The sequence below is a fragment of the Phyllopteryx taeniolatus genome, chromosome 14 (genome assembly GCF_024500385.1).
Source record: "Phyllopteryx taeniolatus isolate TA_2022b chromosome 14, UOR_Ptae_1.2, whole genome shotgun sequence".
Classification (NCBI taxonomy): Eukaryota; Metazoa; Chordata; class Actinopteri; order Syngnathiformes; family Syngnathidae; genus Phyllopteryx; species Phyllopteryx taeniolatus.
This window is the reverse complement of record NC_084515.1, coordinates 23,762,770-23,779,487: the sequence shown is the minus strand read 5'-3', so window position 1 is coordinate 23,779,487 and position 16,718 is coordinate 23,762,770. Positions and strand designations below refer to the sequence as shown.

The window sequence follows — 16,718 nt, the reverse complement described above, 5'->3', positions numbered from 1 at the left end:
TTATTTTTGTTTGTCCTTCTCAGTATGAGCACGATGCAAGTCAGTCGCTAATAAAAGTATTTTGCAGTTTTGTTTTCGTCGTGCCAAGTAATCAGAACGGGTATTGTATATAACTGACAGTAAAAATGTATTTTTACTTTTGTACATTTCAGTCAGTACTGGTTTACTCTTACTTAGGACAATGAGGGGAATCAGTACTTCTACTTTTACCAGTTCTATTTTTTTTAACACAAATTATCTGTAATTCTAATTAAGTACAGTGGGACTACTTTTGCAACATCTGCGTCTTTGCATTTTTTAATTGACATTTTTTTTTTTATTAAACGAGGTGGAAATTTGCCATAAAAATGTCTGCAATTGTAATTTTACAGTACACTGTATGCCGAGGGCGGATTTTAGCACCGTGTGATCGGTAGATGGCGAAATGTTCTCTTTGATTCAAATGCGAAGTGCACCTCAATAGTCCCGTTTGTTGGTACAGTATTTATGGTAAATCTAATAATCAGGTATGAACGATGTCTAATCCTGAATTGAAGTCACGTGTACGAAAAACAAAAACAAAAGTCATCAAACGGACTTCTATTTGAATGTTAGAAATAACGACAATGAGCCAAAACGTGCTCCGTAATACATTGTAATCCGGTCACTTGGCGTGCTTGAGTACAGCCGCGTCCGTTAGCGTGTCCGCAAACACGTCATGACGTTGAAGCGAGAGGGCGGACATTTTGTCAGCGGACGGCGGCGGGCGTTGCAAAACTCCCTCCACCACGTCTACATGGACGAGGCAGCAAAAAAAAAAAAAAAAAAAAAGGGGGGATGAGGACACAAGTGAAGCATTTCCACCCAAATAACGGACCGTTCTCTCACGTCGTCGCTTGAAGTTTAAACTCGAATACGGAAAAGAATGTGTGTCGTCGCTAGCTAACTTTAGTGGTCGAAGTCATTGGAGAAGTAGCCGGCGCCAGGTAGCCGTAAAGAATCTTCGAGCTTCCTTCTTTTCTCATGATTTTCTGTTCGGAGAATGTTTTGACGGCGTGAATACTGCGTTTTCCCCGACGACACGGCCTCTTTCTCATAGTTTATCGAATAAGAGCGTAAAGAGATGGCACCGAGGAGGCCGCAACTGCAACCGCTGGTCCGACTGCTGCTGCTGGCGGTGCTGTTGGACGCCAGCGCACAGGCGCCATCGACGGACAGAAAAGTCAATCCCGAGGTGAGTCGACACTCGGGTTCAAAGGTGAACAATGCAACGTACCTCCAAAGACAAACATTTAAGACACGAAATAAGTTCGTCAAGTATTGAGTGGAAACTCAATTGTTGATTCTCCCCCCCCCCCAAAAAAAAATGTCCGATAGAAAAGAATGGAAATAGAAATGAGGACTTCCGGGGGCGACAAACTGTGCAAGCGTAAACGTTTAGCTGTCATACAAGTGTAAAAAGAAGTTTAAAAAAAATATATACAACTAAAAAACGGGGATATGTGTGTCGACGCTGATGTCTGACTACTATTGTTTTTAATTTAACACCCCTTTTTGAGGCCTATTCTTATTTTGGGAAGTGTAGCGTAAACGCCCAAGAAAAAGAAAAACGAGTTATTATTCTCCCTGAATGTATGCTGAGGTCTTGTGCGACGTCATGCACGATGGTGGTTCTGAATAGTGCGACATGAAGCGCATTCAACTCTCGAGCAGGGGTTGTCAAAGCTTTGACACAAAGTACCTCCTAAAAATATTCTTAGCCTTCCAAGTACCACCATCATGACTAATATTAACATACAGTAGCGTAGTAAGCCTAAGAGTTAATTTAAAAAAAAAAAACAAGGCGGAGATTTTGTTTTGATTTAAAAAAAAAAAAAAAAAAAACAGATTAAATGCAAATGATTTGTACTAAAAAGTTAAATACAACTGAACTGCACTCAGGCATTGACTCTTTCACGTGCCACTAGAGAGATCCGGCGTACCACACTTTGAGAACGACGTCTCTTGAGGTTCCACAATCGCCACGAGGCTGTGGGCAGCACAGACATCACAGATGCGATCCTTTGTAAGGGCTCTTATACATGGACAGATATTTAGAATCTGACAATATTATTTTTACCAACCCGTACAAGTGTTACCAGGTGATCCTTTGACTGACTTTTAATAAGACACAAGTATTCATAAGTGATGGCATGGTACTGGTGTTGCATTGTTGCTTCTTTCTCTGTGCATGATTTCACATTGCAAAAAAAAAAAAAAATAATAATCTCTCAGGATTGGAGTGAGAATTATAAAAACTCATCTAATCCATAAAATAATCTTTTTTTGTTTTGTTTGTTTGATTACACAGAGAATTGGCAATTGTTTGGCATTTTGTTGGGCATAGTGTTACTGCTTGACTCTTGACCCAAAGTCACCCCTAACCCTATGAGAATGAAAAGATGATAAAACGAGAGAAAATTATGAGAATGCGAGTGGGTTCGAGACAGAAAGTTGTTTTAAGGTGTAGTATAGTTTTTGTGGTAAAGGACGATAATATCAACAAAAAGTCACTTGTTGTTGGCCAAGTGCAACACGGGGAAGGGCTTTGACCTGGGTTAGCGGAAGCAGCCCATAATGATGATAGCGCTCAGGAAAATGCTGAGGAGTGCTGAGAATGCAAAAGCGAGGGAGCATGAGAAGGCAAATGGGGAGAAATCTGAGTTTGTATTGTGGTCGGCGCAGAGTCAGAGGCAATTTCTGTGGGCACAAGAGGGGGTTTAAGCGCTGCGGGTCCGTTAATATTTAGGGGATGGGGAAATGTAATTGTTGACATCTGTCTTAAGTTAGGGCTCAGCAGAGCAGAGGGAGACATTCTTCAGCCTCTCGGAGAAAGAGTCAGCTGTGGAAAAACACTGCCCACTGATAAGAAGCAGCAGCTTTTCAGCTTTTTAAGTGTCTTTTTAGAGTAATTACAGCATGAAATCAAGCAGGCCCGCGTGACTGGTTTGATCAACCACTGGTGCCAAACGTCTTCCTCATCATTATTCCAGTTGTCCGAGTGAAAGAACGTTACATTACTCTGCTGACCCACATCCGCGTGCCAAACGAAAGGGACAATTTATGATGCAAATGTAAACACAGGCGCTGGCTCACCACCAAATTCAAAATCCGGGTTTGAAACGAGAGACGATTTAAAAGTTTAAAGTGTGCATATGTTTGCAAGATGTGCAATCAAGGGCACCAAGACGCTCCCAAAACTGCTTATCGTCAGATAGTAGCCTGTACTCTAAATTACTTATGAATGAGAGTGCAGACCTCCAGCATGCTTCAATTGGTAACCAAGATGAAAGATATAAAAGCCAAACAGTTCAAGATACACCCTGAACTGGTCGCCAGCCAATCGCAGGGCACATATAGACAAACAACCATTCGCACTTTACGTTCACACCTACGGACAATTTCGAGTCTTCAGTTAACCTAGGGTGTGTGTTTTTGGGATCTGGGAGGAAACCGGAGTGCCCGGAGAAAACCCACGCAGGCACGGGGAGAACATGCGAAATCCACACAGGTGGGGCTGGATTTGAACCCGCAACCTCGGAGCTGTGACGCAGATATGCTCACCAGTCATCCAACGTGTCGTCATATTGCTTTAAATCTGAGTGTGATAGCTTTTCTATTTCACCCCTCGTTGGTTAAGTACCGCGTAGTGGTTCATTGCCTCATTTATACGGCCTCTTAAATTGAATACACCCTTCCTTCTTCCTTTGAATGTTGTTACCTGAATGCAACAAGGGATATATTTAAGTAATTACAGTACCCTGTGTTACACTGCTTAGTTGCACTATGTAATGAGGATGTTTACTGTATGTGTTAAATTTGCGAGGGGTCAGCAGGTTTGCGTCATTGTGATTAACAGCGGACACGGATGTCAGAGTCATTTCCTTTGGTTTGAGTCTCAGACAGGAAGTGGGCATTTGGTTTTTACTTGGCCAATAAAACATCTTGATGTCTGAACAAGCTTGTGGGACATACAGTATGCATTGATACAAGCAGAGATCTGTTCCTTTACTCATAAAACATTTGGAGGATTGGCAGCCATATGAGATCATTTAATGGAAGATGGATGGACGTGAAATGGGGGGGATGTCCGGTGAGGACAGTGAGGGGGCTGTTGCTGACCACAAAAGAAGGCATTGTGGCCATGAGAATGATGCAATATCGACGAGGAGTCATTATCAAGCTGAATTGAAATGGATGTAAGTCAGAGTGTCCATGTGCACATCCTTTATGAAATTGCAGCCTACTTTTCTTTTGGTTTTAAAGAATATTTTTGGCTGGTATTAGGATGCCTAAATTAAATGCATACATGTTATCACTGAGGTAACTCACTTCGTATTATATGTCAAAGCTGGATATTTAGTTATTACATTATATATATATATATATATATATATATAGTGGAATCTTAGAGGTCTACTACGGTTCGCGTGTCAACACCTGATTTGATAATGTTTTAAGAACAATTATCCCGCAGGGGAAAAAAATTCATCCGTCCATTTTCTAGATCACTTCTCCTCCTTAGGGTCAAGGTGAGCTGGGGCTTATCCCAGCTGACTTTGGGTGACAGGCGCAGTCCACCCTGGTCGCCAGCCAATCACAAGGCACACTGACAAACAATCGTCACATTCACACCAACTGACCATTTAAAGTCTTGAACTAATCTAACATGCATGTTTTTGGAATGTGGGACGAATCTGGAGTAGCCTGGAAAGCACGCAGAAAAAATGTCAAAGGCCGTGCCGAGAGTCAAACCCAGAACCTCAGAACTGTAAGGCAGACATGCCAACCAGGAAATCATGCAAGTTAGAACTAATCTGATCTAGGGTCAAACGGTGGCGCTCAAAAAAACCTTTATTAACTCCCCAGCCAGATTGAATAAGACCACTGTTAATTTTAAATTGTCGCAATTCAAGTTTCACTTAAGTCTTAAGCTTATAATGACAAAGGCCTGATACAAACGTGAGTCTCATTTTTTCACATTTGTGTCAAACAAGGTTAACCACTATAAAACTTTCAGGTTGACTTCAGAGTTTTCAGTGTACTGCATATTACTTTGAACAACCTTACCATTTAAACAATATACAGTTTACATACACGCTCAAATGGCTATTTATATATACAGTGTATGTATATGTGTGAAATGTATGTGGTCCAGGTGAGACGGCTTGGTGGAACATAAAGTTTGTATTTTTTGCACGAAGAAGAAAGAGAGGAAGGAAGTTTATTTTGTTTGTTTTGTTATAGACAAAGACACACCCCAGCCATAAATGGTGGGTGGCCTCAGGGCAGTATCCCTGAAGAGTGATTGATGTTTTTACAGGAAATGAGGTAATATCGAACCTCGACAAAAGGCATTGCCGCCATGGAAATTATATTTGCAGTGATGTCCACTGTTTTTGTGAGACCTTATCGTCCTTGGCCAGGGAGAGGTTGTGTTCACGTCAACTGACGGATTCTACACTAAAACGCATGTGTGCATATCCCGGTCACTTGCAAGCAGCCTATAACAAAATGTGACAACTAAAGGGTGTAATAATGTACTGTAATCCATTTGTGACATTTGAGGGTTAGCAGTGTGATGAGCTCTGTGCATACAGTACATCTGGACGACCACCGTCACTGTTGATCACCCTTTTTTTCCCATTGGCTCGGCCCGGATGGAACAACTGACTATCCCTCATGCTAACTCCCTTCCTATGCAAAATGGACACGCTGCTCTTTTTTGTTTTTTTGTTTATATATTCTTGACCATTACTATTAAGTCTTTCATGTGGGTGGTTGTGACTGTAAATGTAAAACCGCTGACTAACTCGTGTTTGATCTGTGAATATAAAATAAAATAAATCAGTCGACACTTGCGTAAAAACTGTTTCCAAGAAGCATTTTCAAATATTGTACTTCAAAAGCCTTAGGAGCTTTTAGAGTCATCGTCTGTGTAAATACTGACCATTTCCACTTCCTGCCACCTCTTAAGTTACTCAGTTTATTAGTAGTGTAAAAATAGCATCGTTCCAAAGCGAATAAGACTTTTCATGTCACCTGTAGAGGCCCTTACATGGATGGATGGAAGAATGTTAGGAGCCCTCAAGCTAAAAGAAGCACTCAGCGTCATGCGACAGCAGCGTTTCGAGTGAGTTGCAGAAAAGCGAGTGTGTGACAAAGTCTCAAATATCAGTCAAAGTGGTCTTAAAACAACCTTTTCCTTGCGCAGTGGAACCTGTGAGGTCAAATACAACGGCATTTTGATCCGTATTAAGAATACATTTTTCCCATAGCAAAATTCAGAATTTCAGTGGTTCACCTACCAGAGAGCCATTACATAGCTGACAAACGTATCTTCTTGTCTATTGTGGAAATCCTTACGAGATTGCGAGGATCTCCATTTTATAACAATAATTTTTTTATGGGTTTTTACTAGACTTTACGGCGATCTTATGCTGATCTTTTACCTAATTGTGGGTGTCCCCCGCGATCATCAGGGTTTCATGGTAATACATTTCAGTGTCAAATTAAAAACCTTGTTAATTGTAAAATTTTTCAAGTCACATGTTTACATTCTTAGGCGTTATTCAGTAGTATAAATTTTACCACTGTTAAAAAACATCAAATAGAAAAAAAAAAGAAACTGTTTGAAAAAAGTAACGACAAAGGTCAACCTGGAAGTTCATTTGTGTGAGCCTCACCCATCAAATCTTAAAACATTCTTAACTGTCACACAATTGCAAAAAAAAAAAAAAAGAAGTTAACCACTATTATTAGTAACACGTAAAAATAAGAAAACTGTTTACCTTCTAAAACAAAGGCCGGCCCTGTGGTTATGCTGGGCAAACACTGTTGGGGGTCTTCCTGTTTGCAGTGATTTCGGTATGTACTATACACTGTTTATACAACAGTTTGTTATCATGGAAAATATGAAACTGTCTGGTTAACACCAAACTTTTGAAGGATAGTGCATGTAATATCCCATTTTTGCAAATGGTGTCTGAAAGGGACGGACAAATAAATCATGGCTCTACTGTTGTCTTTGATGCGACACCTTACTGGGAACGCAGTGTGAAAGCTGCTCCTGTTATTCTTTTCACATTCTTATCGAAATATCCCTTTTTGTGTTGCACAAAAAAGCCAAAGACGGAGCAAAACGCATGTAAATGCTTGCGAAACTGAAGGTTGCGTGTGACGCCGTGCACGACGGGAGGGAGTTCATCTTTTGGAATAAGTGTTGCAAACAACAAACCGGCACAAAAAGCTAAAATAATCCAAGTTAACCTGATCTCCTTATGAGTTTGAATTACAACTAAATGGCCATTTGGCTAAATCTCCTCGATTGGCAATGGAACATAATGTATTAACAATGGATTTGTATTAGAGATGCACCCATATCACCTTTTTGAGACCGAGTACGGTACAAGTACTTACATTTGCGTACTCGCTGATACAGTACCACGTCTTGATAATGCCATTGCATCTTGCAATTGCGATGAAAATGTTTTTCTCCCCCCCCCCCCCCCCCACTTGTGTGCAATGCGTAACTATGAGACAGTAAGTCTTTGTGTGTCCACTGCTGCCCAATGTCTGAGTCACAACCAGAAAGGGCTCATTCAAAGGTAAAGTAGTGTAAACACTGAAACCTCCATGTGTCCCTGACACAGACCAAGAGTGAGAAATGAAACCTCCTTCAAGCCAAACTCAGTCAAGTTGGATCAAAATCAGTTCTTGCCATGCTAGAAACTGTGCTGTACTGTAAAGCTACGAGGGGTCAGCATCTATTTAAGGATGTCAGCACAGCATGTGCACAAATCGAGCATACTGTATGGTTTCAGAAGAGAAGCTCTTCAGCAAGCATGTCGTCCCTTCACTGTATTGAGCGGATGGACTTTAGGGCAATGATTGATAGGCTCTGGGTGTGGTCCCAAGTCCCTGGGTTTTCCATGCGAGAGGGCATCGAGGAGAAGGGGTGGAGTGATGAGGCAAAGACAGAGACTTTGAGGTTTGGATGCGACATTCAGAATTCCCTGTTTAATTACTGGCTGACGCTGGAGCCCCACTGGAGCCATCTGCTGAGGTTTGCCTGAGGCCTGAGTCTCACCCTGGGATACTCCCTTTCTCTCTTTGCTGCGGTGGCCTCGTCGTTAGCACGTGCGCCTCACAGTTTTGAGGTTTGGGGTTCAAATCGATGCTCTGGCCTTGCTCCTGTGCTTGCATGTTCTCCCTCTGCTTGCATCAGTTTTTGTCCAGTTCTTAATGCACGCATTTTGGGTTAATTGAAGACTTAATTCTCCATAGGCATGAATGTGAGCGTGAATGGATGTTTAATATGTGCCCTGTGATTGGCAGTCGACCAGTCCACAGTGTACCCCACCACTTCTTGTATATCACAAAGTCTTACTATTACTCCATACACATTTAATACATTTTTTTTTGGTCCAACGTATTTCCATGTTTTAACATGTTAAAAATTGGGACGAGGGAATCATACAGTACTTAAATCACCGAATGCTGTCAGAAGGTTTTCCTCAGTTGCAACATTTGTATGAATAAAGAAATACAAAAAAAGCCAATTCACCTTAAGTACTGTTTTTATATTTTGGGGTTCTAAACAACACATTATACTATACTGCTTAAACACTCAGTGGACACTACATCAGGTGCACTTGCGCAATCTAATAAGACTTAGAAGAGGGTTATATATTTAAAAAAATAATAATAATACATCTGGCTTTACACTATGAGAGAGGTATTGATTTAGTGTATTTATCACTGTGGTTTTAGTTAGCATAGGTGTAGAACGGCTGCGCATCATGTGCACGAGAGCTGTTTCTAATATTTGGACCCTGTGTTTTAACTAATTTAGGTAAATAGAAAAGGGCCCGACCAATCGGCCAATACTAGTACTTTTTTTTTTAAACACATTACAACATCAGGCAAATATAAATGACATTCAAATATACATTAAAAAAAATAAATAGGCAAACAATCGGACAATTAAAGGACTGAAAAAAAGTTATTCTATTCATGATATATATATTTTTTATTAATCTCACAATTAATTGGTTATTGGAATTTTATTCTGCCAGATATCGGAATCAGCATCGGCCTAAAAAAAAAAAAAGATCCATATCAGTCAGGCCCTAAAATAGAATATTAGAATCATCTCAGTGTGCTGCATTGGAGTTCAATAATACTATATAGACAACCTGTTAAAGTAACGCTGTCAGTCAGTTATCATAAAAACTGGCCGTTATTATGCCTGCATTTCTGTATTGGAACTGATTATATTTTGCAGTGGCACTTCATGTTGCGCCCGACTTACCTGTATTTTGTTATAACCTTAAAAAAATAATGCCATGTCAAATTCAAACCATCTAATACCAATGATTATAAAAGGCCACTTTACTCACACTGACTGACTTTTTTTACAACAGAACATCAAAGTGGGTTTAGTTTTGCGTTCGCAATAGCCTCAGTGTTATTTATTCAACTTTCGGCCACGGAGGGAAAGAAACCGTGTGGGAGAAGTGCCGAGCAAAGCCGCTGGCATCTTTCCAGGTGTCGAGCCAGCGCCGCGGTGAAATGTTTTTTTCCAGGGGAAAGTAAGGTCAAGTTCAGCCTGAGAGAGCCGAAGAACCCGACGACCATTGCAGCGCTGACACCAAATCAAACAAGTAACCAGCGTGTAACTTGAGTGGACAAAGTCACGTTAATGTTTTACTCTCAAGAGGGAATTTCCTCAAGTCGGTTCCTGGCTAGCGGGGGTTTTGTCGAAACTTGAGCTGTGTCTGTTATTGGAGCAGTGCTTTGGACCTGTTTTTACTTTCAGTGAGTTATAGTCCCACACTGACTGACAGTTGACGTTGAAATGGCTTTTGGAGTTTGTCGCTGAATGGGAAGACGCCAGAGGCGCTTCAGATGACGTTGCTCCTGTTGGCACCAAGACACCAAAACAGCTCATTTCGTGCATCAATGTGGAATGTTTTTTTATTTTTAACAACAGCTGCACTTAATATTTCAAGAGGAGGTTTGCGTGATTCGGAACATCCAAACACATTCTGTTCCATTATCTTGGTTGAGATTCAAAAAGTTCAAGACATGTTGTGTCAGTGTTGTTAAGGAGTTTTCAGTCTGTTTGGAGTTGAGCAATTTTCTTCTTTGGTTTTGTCATCGTTTTTATGAGTAACATAACATGTCTTTTTTTTTGTTTGTTTTTTTCCCGCAGTCTTGGCTGCAGCAATACGGTTACCTTCCCCCAGGGGACATGCGGACCCACACGCAGCGTTCCCCTCACTCCGTCTCCTCAGCCATCGCCGCCATGCAGCGGTTCTACGGCCTTACGGTCACCGGCTCATTTGACACCAACACCATCGAGTGAGAAGCCTTAGATCATTTTTCCTCTTGTCAAAGTCCACTTCCATTATATGTTCAATATACGACGTGTACACTTACGCTTGATAAAATACGTGGTGTCTGATAGGGCAATGCAGCGACCTCGCTGCGGTGTGCCAGACAAGTTTGGAGCGGAGTTGAAGACCAACCTGAGGAGGAAGCGTTACGCCATCCAGGGCCTGAAGTGGACCAAGAACCAAATCACATTTTCGTAAGTGATTATTTAACATGTCGTTGATTTGTTTGTTGGATTTGTTGAATTACACGTCTGTCCAATCTCACACATTGCAATGATAAACAAAAGTTGAAGGAAAACAAAATAAAGAGGTGCAGGCCTCTGGGCCATAAAGTCAATTAATTTTCTGTGTCCCAGTTGTGTGGCCACTCGTTTCTAGGCAGAATTTGCAGGGCTACAATCATTTAGTCCAGTCATGCCCACTTTGCTGTCACAGAGATCTGAGACACGTATACACATTACTGTCTTATAAAAGAGCTATTACAACAATAACGCACTTTCCACGGCACTCCCCAACTTTCCCCTAAGAAAATTTCCAACTTTTAAAATATATTTTATATTTGACCCTCCTCAGGATACAGAACTACACGCCAAAGGTGGGCGAGTACGAGACTCACGAAGCCATCCGGAGGGCCTTCAAGGTGTGGGAGCGTGTCACCCCACTGCGCTTCCAAGAGATCCCCTACCATTATATACGGGACAAGGTGGAGGAGTTTGCAGATATTATGTTATTCTTTGCTGAGGGTTTCCACGGTGACAGCAGCCCTTTCGATGGAGAGGGAGGCTTCCTGGCACATGCTTACTTCCCTGGCAATGGCATCGGGGGTGACACCCACTTTGATGCAGCCGAGCCTTGGACTATTGGAAACCGGGATCTGATGGGTAAGGCTCCACAAGGGGAGGGAGGAGACATTTTGATAAAACGGAGGGTGTTGTCTCGGTCATTCCTCTCATTCGCGAGCTCACACGTGAACAGCTGAAGTCCTGCGAAATGCGCTGACTGTTTTGCCCGTGTTTGCATTGTACAAGTGCTGGCGTGTCCTATCCCGTGTTGGTATGAGGGAGTTAATTCCCTGTCATGCTATAGAAATGGGGAAGTGTTTATTTCTGGATTGCCAAACAACTCCGCCTTCACATGACCTGCAAATGTTTGCACATTTGACTGTTTTTGATTGACAGACAGGTCAAGTATTTGTGTGCATGTTAGTCATGTCAAAATAAGCTACAAACAAGGCATACTGTACAAGCATATAGTTATTTTGGACAGTTGACCCATGAGCAAATTCCTAGTTTGAGTTATAAAACACTCACTTACCTGGGTTGTCATATGAAGCGAACTTGTCTAAACTGTACGCATTTGTCATTAGGTCAACATGGTATGTTACGGTGGTTTGTACACATAAAGCTGCTGCTAGACACTCAACTTAACGCCATCCCATTAGGCGCCCCATCTTCAAGGCCCCCCCCCCCAACACACATTCCTGTTTAGCCACGTTCCATAATGTTTTTGTGCTTACAGGCAATGATATATTCCTGGTTGCTGTGCACGAATTGGGCCACGCTCTCGGTTTGGAGCATTCCAACGACCCGTCAGCCATCATGGCTCCCTTTTACCAGTGGATGGACACTGAGAACTTCCAACTTCCTGAAGATGACCTCAGAGGCATACAACAACTTTATGGTGGGTCATGGACGCTCTATCGATCGGGTCATTTTTTTAATTTAATTTTTTATCTCTCTCACAGTGGAGAACATTCCATGGAGTTTTCTGTGTTTTGTACGGTCGACTGTATTGTGACGTAGAAAGTTCTTGAATGTCGTCTGTGTCGTTGAGCTATTACTGAATCATTACTTAATGCAATCCCCCCCCAACTTCTCATTTTAGGCTCCGGGTCAGCACCTCAGCCTCCATTTGTGACACCTCGTATGCCGACAGACACGACTCCCAGCTATACACCAGACAAGCCTCGTTTTGGCCCAAACATCTGCGAGGGGCACTTTGACACCATCGCCATCCTCAGAGGAGAAATGTTCGTGTTTAAGGTAAAGCAAACAGATCTTGTTTTGATGAGTTTGTTAGGGGCTGTGAGGAAATTGGTTTCCGCTTTTCCCTATTCAGGATAAGTGGTTCTGGCGAGTGCGTAACAACCACGTGATGGATGGTTACCCCATGCCCATTGGTCACTTCTGGAGGGGACTGCCTACTCTCATCAATGCTGCTTTTGAAAGGGAGGATGGGACATTTGTTTTCTTTAAAGGTTAATTTTGCTTTAGTATTTTACAAAAATGATTCCAGTTTTTTTTAATTTATTTTTTTATTATTATTATTTAAAGGAAATACTTTTCATTTGTCATTATTTGTATCTCCTCTGTCCCACTAGGTGACAGATACTGGGTGTTTAGTGAATCTATTCTTGATGCTGGTTACCCAAAGAAGCTGAAGGAAATGGGGGCCGGCCTCCCGAAAGATCGGATAGACGCCGCACTTTATTACACGCCTACTGGACAGACGTACTTCTTCAGAGGAGACAAGTTAGTCTTAACTTTTTGTCAGTCTACTTAGGCAGAACGTAAACGACAAATTCCCACGTGGACCGATAGGCACGGTGATACCAGCTAGCTTATTGCTCACTTGAAGCTAAATAAACGGAATCGGAATTTAGACATACGGTATAAATGCAGCATTTCAAGTACCAGCTCAGATTCACGACACGCTATTGACTATGACTATTATAGCATAACATCCCCCTTCCCTTTCATTTGTGCAGGTATTACCGTTTTAACGAAGCGTCCCGAAGTGTTGACGATGGTTATCCGAGGCCTGTTAATGTCTGGCAAGGAGCGCCTGACAATATCAAGGCAGCTTTCATGAGCAAAGATCAAGGTAAGTGTAGTTTTTGCAACAATCTTTAAAAGTCGACTTAAGGAACTTTTTTTTCGGGGGGGGGGGGGTTCTCAGACTACTTCTACAGTTTTGTAGTGTAAATTACTTTAATACCATAATCAGCAAACAAAGCTAAAGGAGCCAAGACAAAAATTCATAGTGGAACCTCAAAGGTTGAAAACTATCTCTTGAAATAAATGTTAGCATGGGTAACTGTTGCCATTTTCAAGTAATGTCTCACTTAACTGCATGACAAAGGCATAACATTTGCCATTAACAGTGCCACACATCAGGCATATGCACAGATAAACTCCCTAATGGTGCTCGAGCAACAGCCCCTTTTGGCCTGGGCGAGAAAAGCGCCCTTTGCCTCTCGCTGATCCGCCGTGCACACATGCCACGGCTATTTTATCACGGGTGTGGAGACTTTTTATATCCACTCTAACTTCCCTTCACCTCCTTTGGAAGTAGGTTTCTTGACCGTGTTGATTGTGTTCACAGAAATTAATACGCAAGTTAAATACATGGATCAGTTTTCTTAATCGTGTGAATTATTTTGGCAGTTTGTGCGCTTTTTGGGCAGCTTGAGCGCCTGCCCCCACTAATGTCTGCACGTGCCCGCCGAAGAAAATATTTCCTCCAAACGATTATGGTCAACATCCAAATCTGTAGAAGTGGTTCTACTATAAATGCTAAAGATGCTTAGCATTTATGCATGCACTATCCTTTTAGTGAACAGAGACATTTGTACAAGTACGTACATTGTATTTAGCGAGGACTCACAAAGTGCTTCAAACCTAACGGGAAAGACATTTTGGCATTAAAAGTTAGAAAAATATTACTTTAGAGTATTCTTTTTCTTAGAAACAATCCTTACCATTGGGATGATTACAACTGCCAATAAGTCAAATGAATTGATTTTAAAAAGGGAATTTGTGTCTTTCCCGTTGTTGATGACCCATATACCTTTCTTATCCTCCTCAGCGTACACCTACTTTTATAAAGCCAATAAGTACTGGAAGTTCAACAATCAGATGATGCGCGTGGAGCCCGGATACCCGAAATCGGCTCTGCGCGATTGGATGGGTTGTCCCAACGAAGACCCCAAGACGGACGGCGGAAGAGGCGGCCACGACAAAGACAAGGAGCGGGACCACAATGACGAGGACAAGGACAGAACCAGAGACAGGGAGACGGACAAAGAAAGGGAGAGGGAGAGAGAAACGGAGACAAAGGTGGAGCGAGAGGAGGAAGTGGAGGATACGGAGGTGATCATTATCGAGGTGGACGAGGAGGGAAGGGCGGGAAGTGGCGGGGGGGCAGCAGCTGTGGTTATCCCATTGTTCCTGCTGGTGTGCGTGATCGCAACGCTGGCAGCTTTGGTGTTTCTCCGTCGCTATGGTACTCCTCGCCGCCTCCTCTACTGCCAACGTTCCTTACTGGACAAGGTGTAGTTGGAACAGGAAGAAAGGGAAACAAATGGAAGGCGATGTCCCACAAAATAAGATCAAATGTGAGGAAGAGCAGCATGCTTGACTCTTGAGACCACTGCGAGGTTCTTTTTTTTTTGCTCTGTCCCTCAACCACTCCGACCTTCCATTTGGTTCTCTGTCTTTGCGGTGACTGACGCCAGCTCACAGCTGTTTGTTTGTTTTAGCCTTTTTCAATGTCTTCTTGTCAAGTCGACGTCATCGGTCAGCGTTCGCGGCCTCCCATTGGAACGTGTTCTTCGTGTAAGCAAATTGTCTGTTTGACACCCCCCCCCCCCCACCCCACCAATATACTATACAGCACACACAGACACATGCAAAAGCACATTTTCTTGAAACCACAAAGTCATTGTTTTTTAACCTTACAGTAAAACATAACCGAGCCAGTGTGAACCATAAAAGGAAAGAAACCGTCAGCATGAGCAATAAACTGTGTGTTTGCCCCTTTTTATATAAATGATGTTGCCATTATTATTATGACTATTACTATTCTTGTTGTTGTCTGTGTAATGAATGTGTTTTTGTACATTGTCATTAAAAAGTCCTGCTGGACAGTGACATACATTTTGAAAGTGGCCTTAATTTTATATGTGGGAATAGTGAACTTGGGATGCGGGTTATTATTTGTTATTGAAACTTGATTGTTTTTATTTTATCTTCAAATGAAAATAAATCCGAAATCTGAAAAAAAAAAAAAAAATGGCTTCCATTTGTCATTGTACTTGTTTACCATTTTACAGTATGGTGCTAACTTTTCGAGTCAGGGTTGAAGCGAAATCTCCCAGCAATGATGATGATAATAATCTGGTTTTCTCAATTAGATTGTGTCTGTGTTCTTTACTTTTTGGACATTTCCTACAAAAATAAAGACATTTCAAAAGTATTTAATGCGGTGTGTGTGTGTCACTAGGTTCTGAACGTTCTACTGCTTCTACCTATACATGTTAATGCATACATAATGTAAGAGTAAGGAATGCATATAGCAGACCTTCAGTGAGGACTCACCTGACTTAATCCATCACTATCATGTAACAATTATAGAAACTATTACTATACAAAAACACAATATAACAGCATGCAACTGTATCGTACATCGTCCGAGGGGCAGTCAAAATGTAATGAGCCCAATTTAATATAAAATACTAATTGCTTTTTTTACCCCCAGAGATGTTTACAGTGTGTCATTTAAATACTTGTTTGAAAGTGTATTTTAAAAACCTTTTGAAGCCTGTCCTCGTCCTGTCAGCCATTTTGGAAATGATGTCATTCTTGGTTGCCCAGCAGAAGCAGAGCGCTGTGAATTTCTTGCTTTGAAAGGGGAACCACCACGAAACATTTGCAAAAGGTTGCAAAATACGTATGGCGTTCGGGTTAGGTCAATGATGACACATGACGGTGATGTCTCCGATCTCCGATCAGTGCCTTGACCGGGATTAACCCGCTGAAGATGGTTTGCCGCTCCTTCGCTTGTCAAGGAAGTCACTCAAAGCAGGCTCTTGTTCTTGACTTTTGGACTGTGCTGCAGCTTATTGCAGCTTCCCCATACACATTTTGTAACCTTTTGAAAATGTTAAGTAGCGATTCCCCTTCCAAAACAAGAAATTCAGTCGCAGCTCTCAGCTTCTGACGGGCATCAAACAATGACCTCATTTCTAAAATGGCGGACAGAAACAGGACAGGCTTAAAACAGACGTTATTGTGGGCCAGCGAGCTGGGCCCTGTTAGGAGAATTGGAAATCTGATTGGTTAAAGAAACCGTCACATTGCTCATATAGTTTAAGTTACATCAGGCCCATTACTGTTTCAAAATAGGACAACCACATACTAAAATCAGTGCAGCCAAGAGAAACACTACGAACTGAAGAGAATGAACTGCTGAGGATAAATTAATATAGTGTCCTGGAAGAAATATTACAATTTAGGTTGT

At 41.9% G+C, this 16,718-nt stretch overlaps 1 protein-coding gene across 1 annotated transcript; it reads left to right on the top strand.

Moving 5' to 3' along the window:
* The first annotated feature begins 789 nt into the window (after window positions 1–789).
* Window positions 790–15,674, top strand: mmp14b (matrix metallopeptidase 14b (membrane-inserted)). The gene is made up of 10 exons (XM_061798388.1): window positions 790–1,213; window positions 10,235–10,383; window positions 10,490–10,612; window positions 10,992–11,299; window positions 11,937–12,098; window positions 12,303–12,460; window positions 12,537–12,675; window positions 12,799–12,949; window positions 13,186–13,301; window positions 14,286–15,674. The coding sequence occupies exons 1-10, from the start codon at window positions 1,103–1,105 to the stop codon at window positions 14,753–14,755; spliced, it is 1,887 nt and encodes a 628-aa protein (XP_061654372.1). The 5' UTR covers window positions 790–1,102; the 3' UTR covers window positions 14,756–15,674.
* Window positions 15,675–16,718: the final 1,044 nt, after the last annotated feature.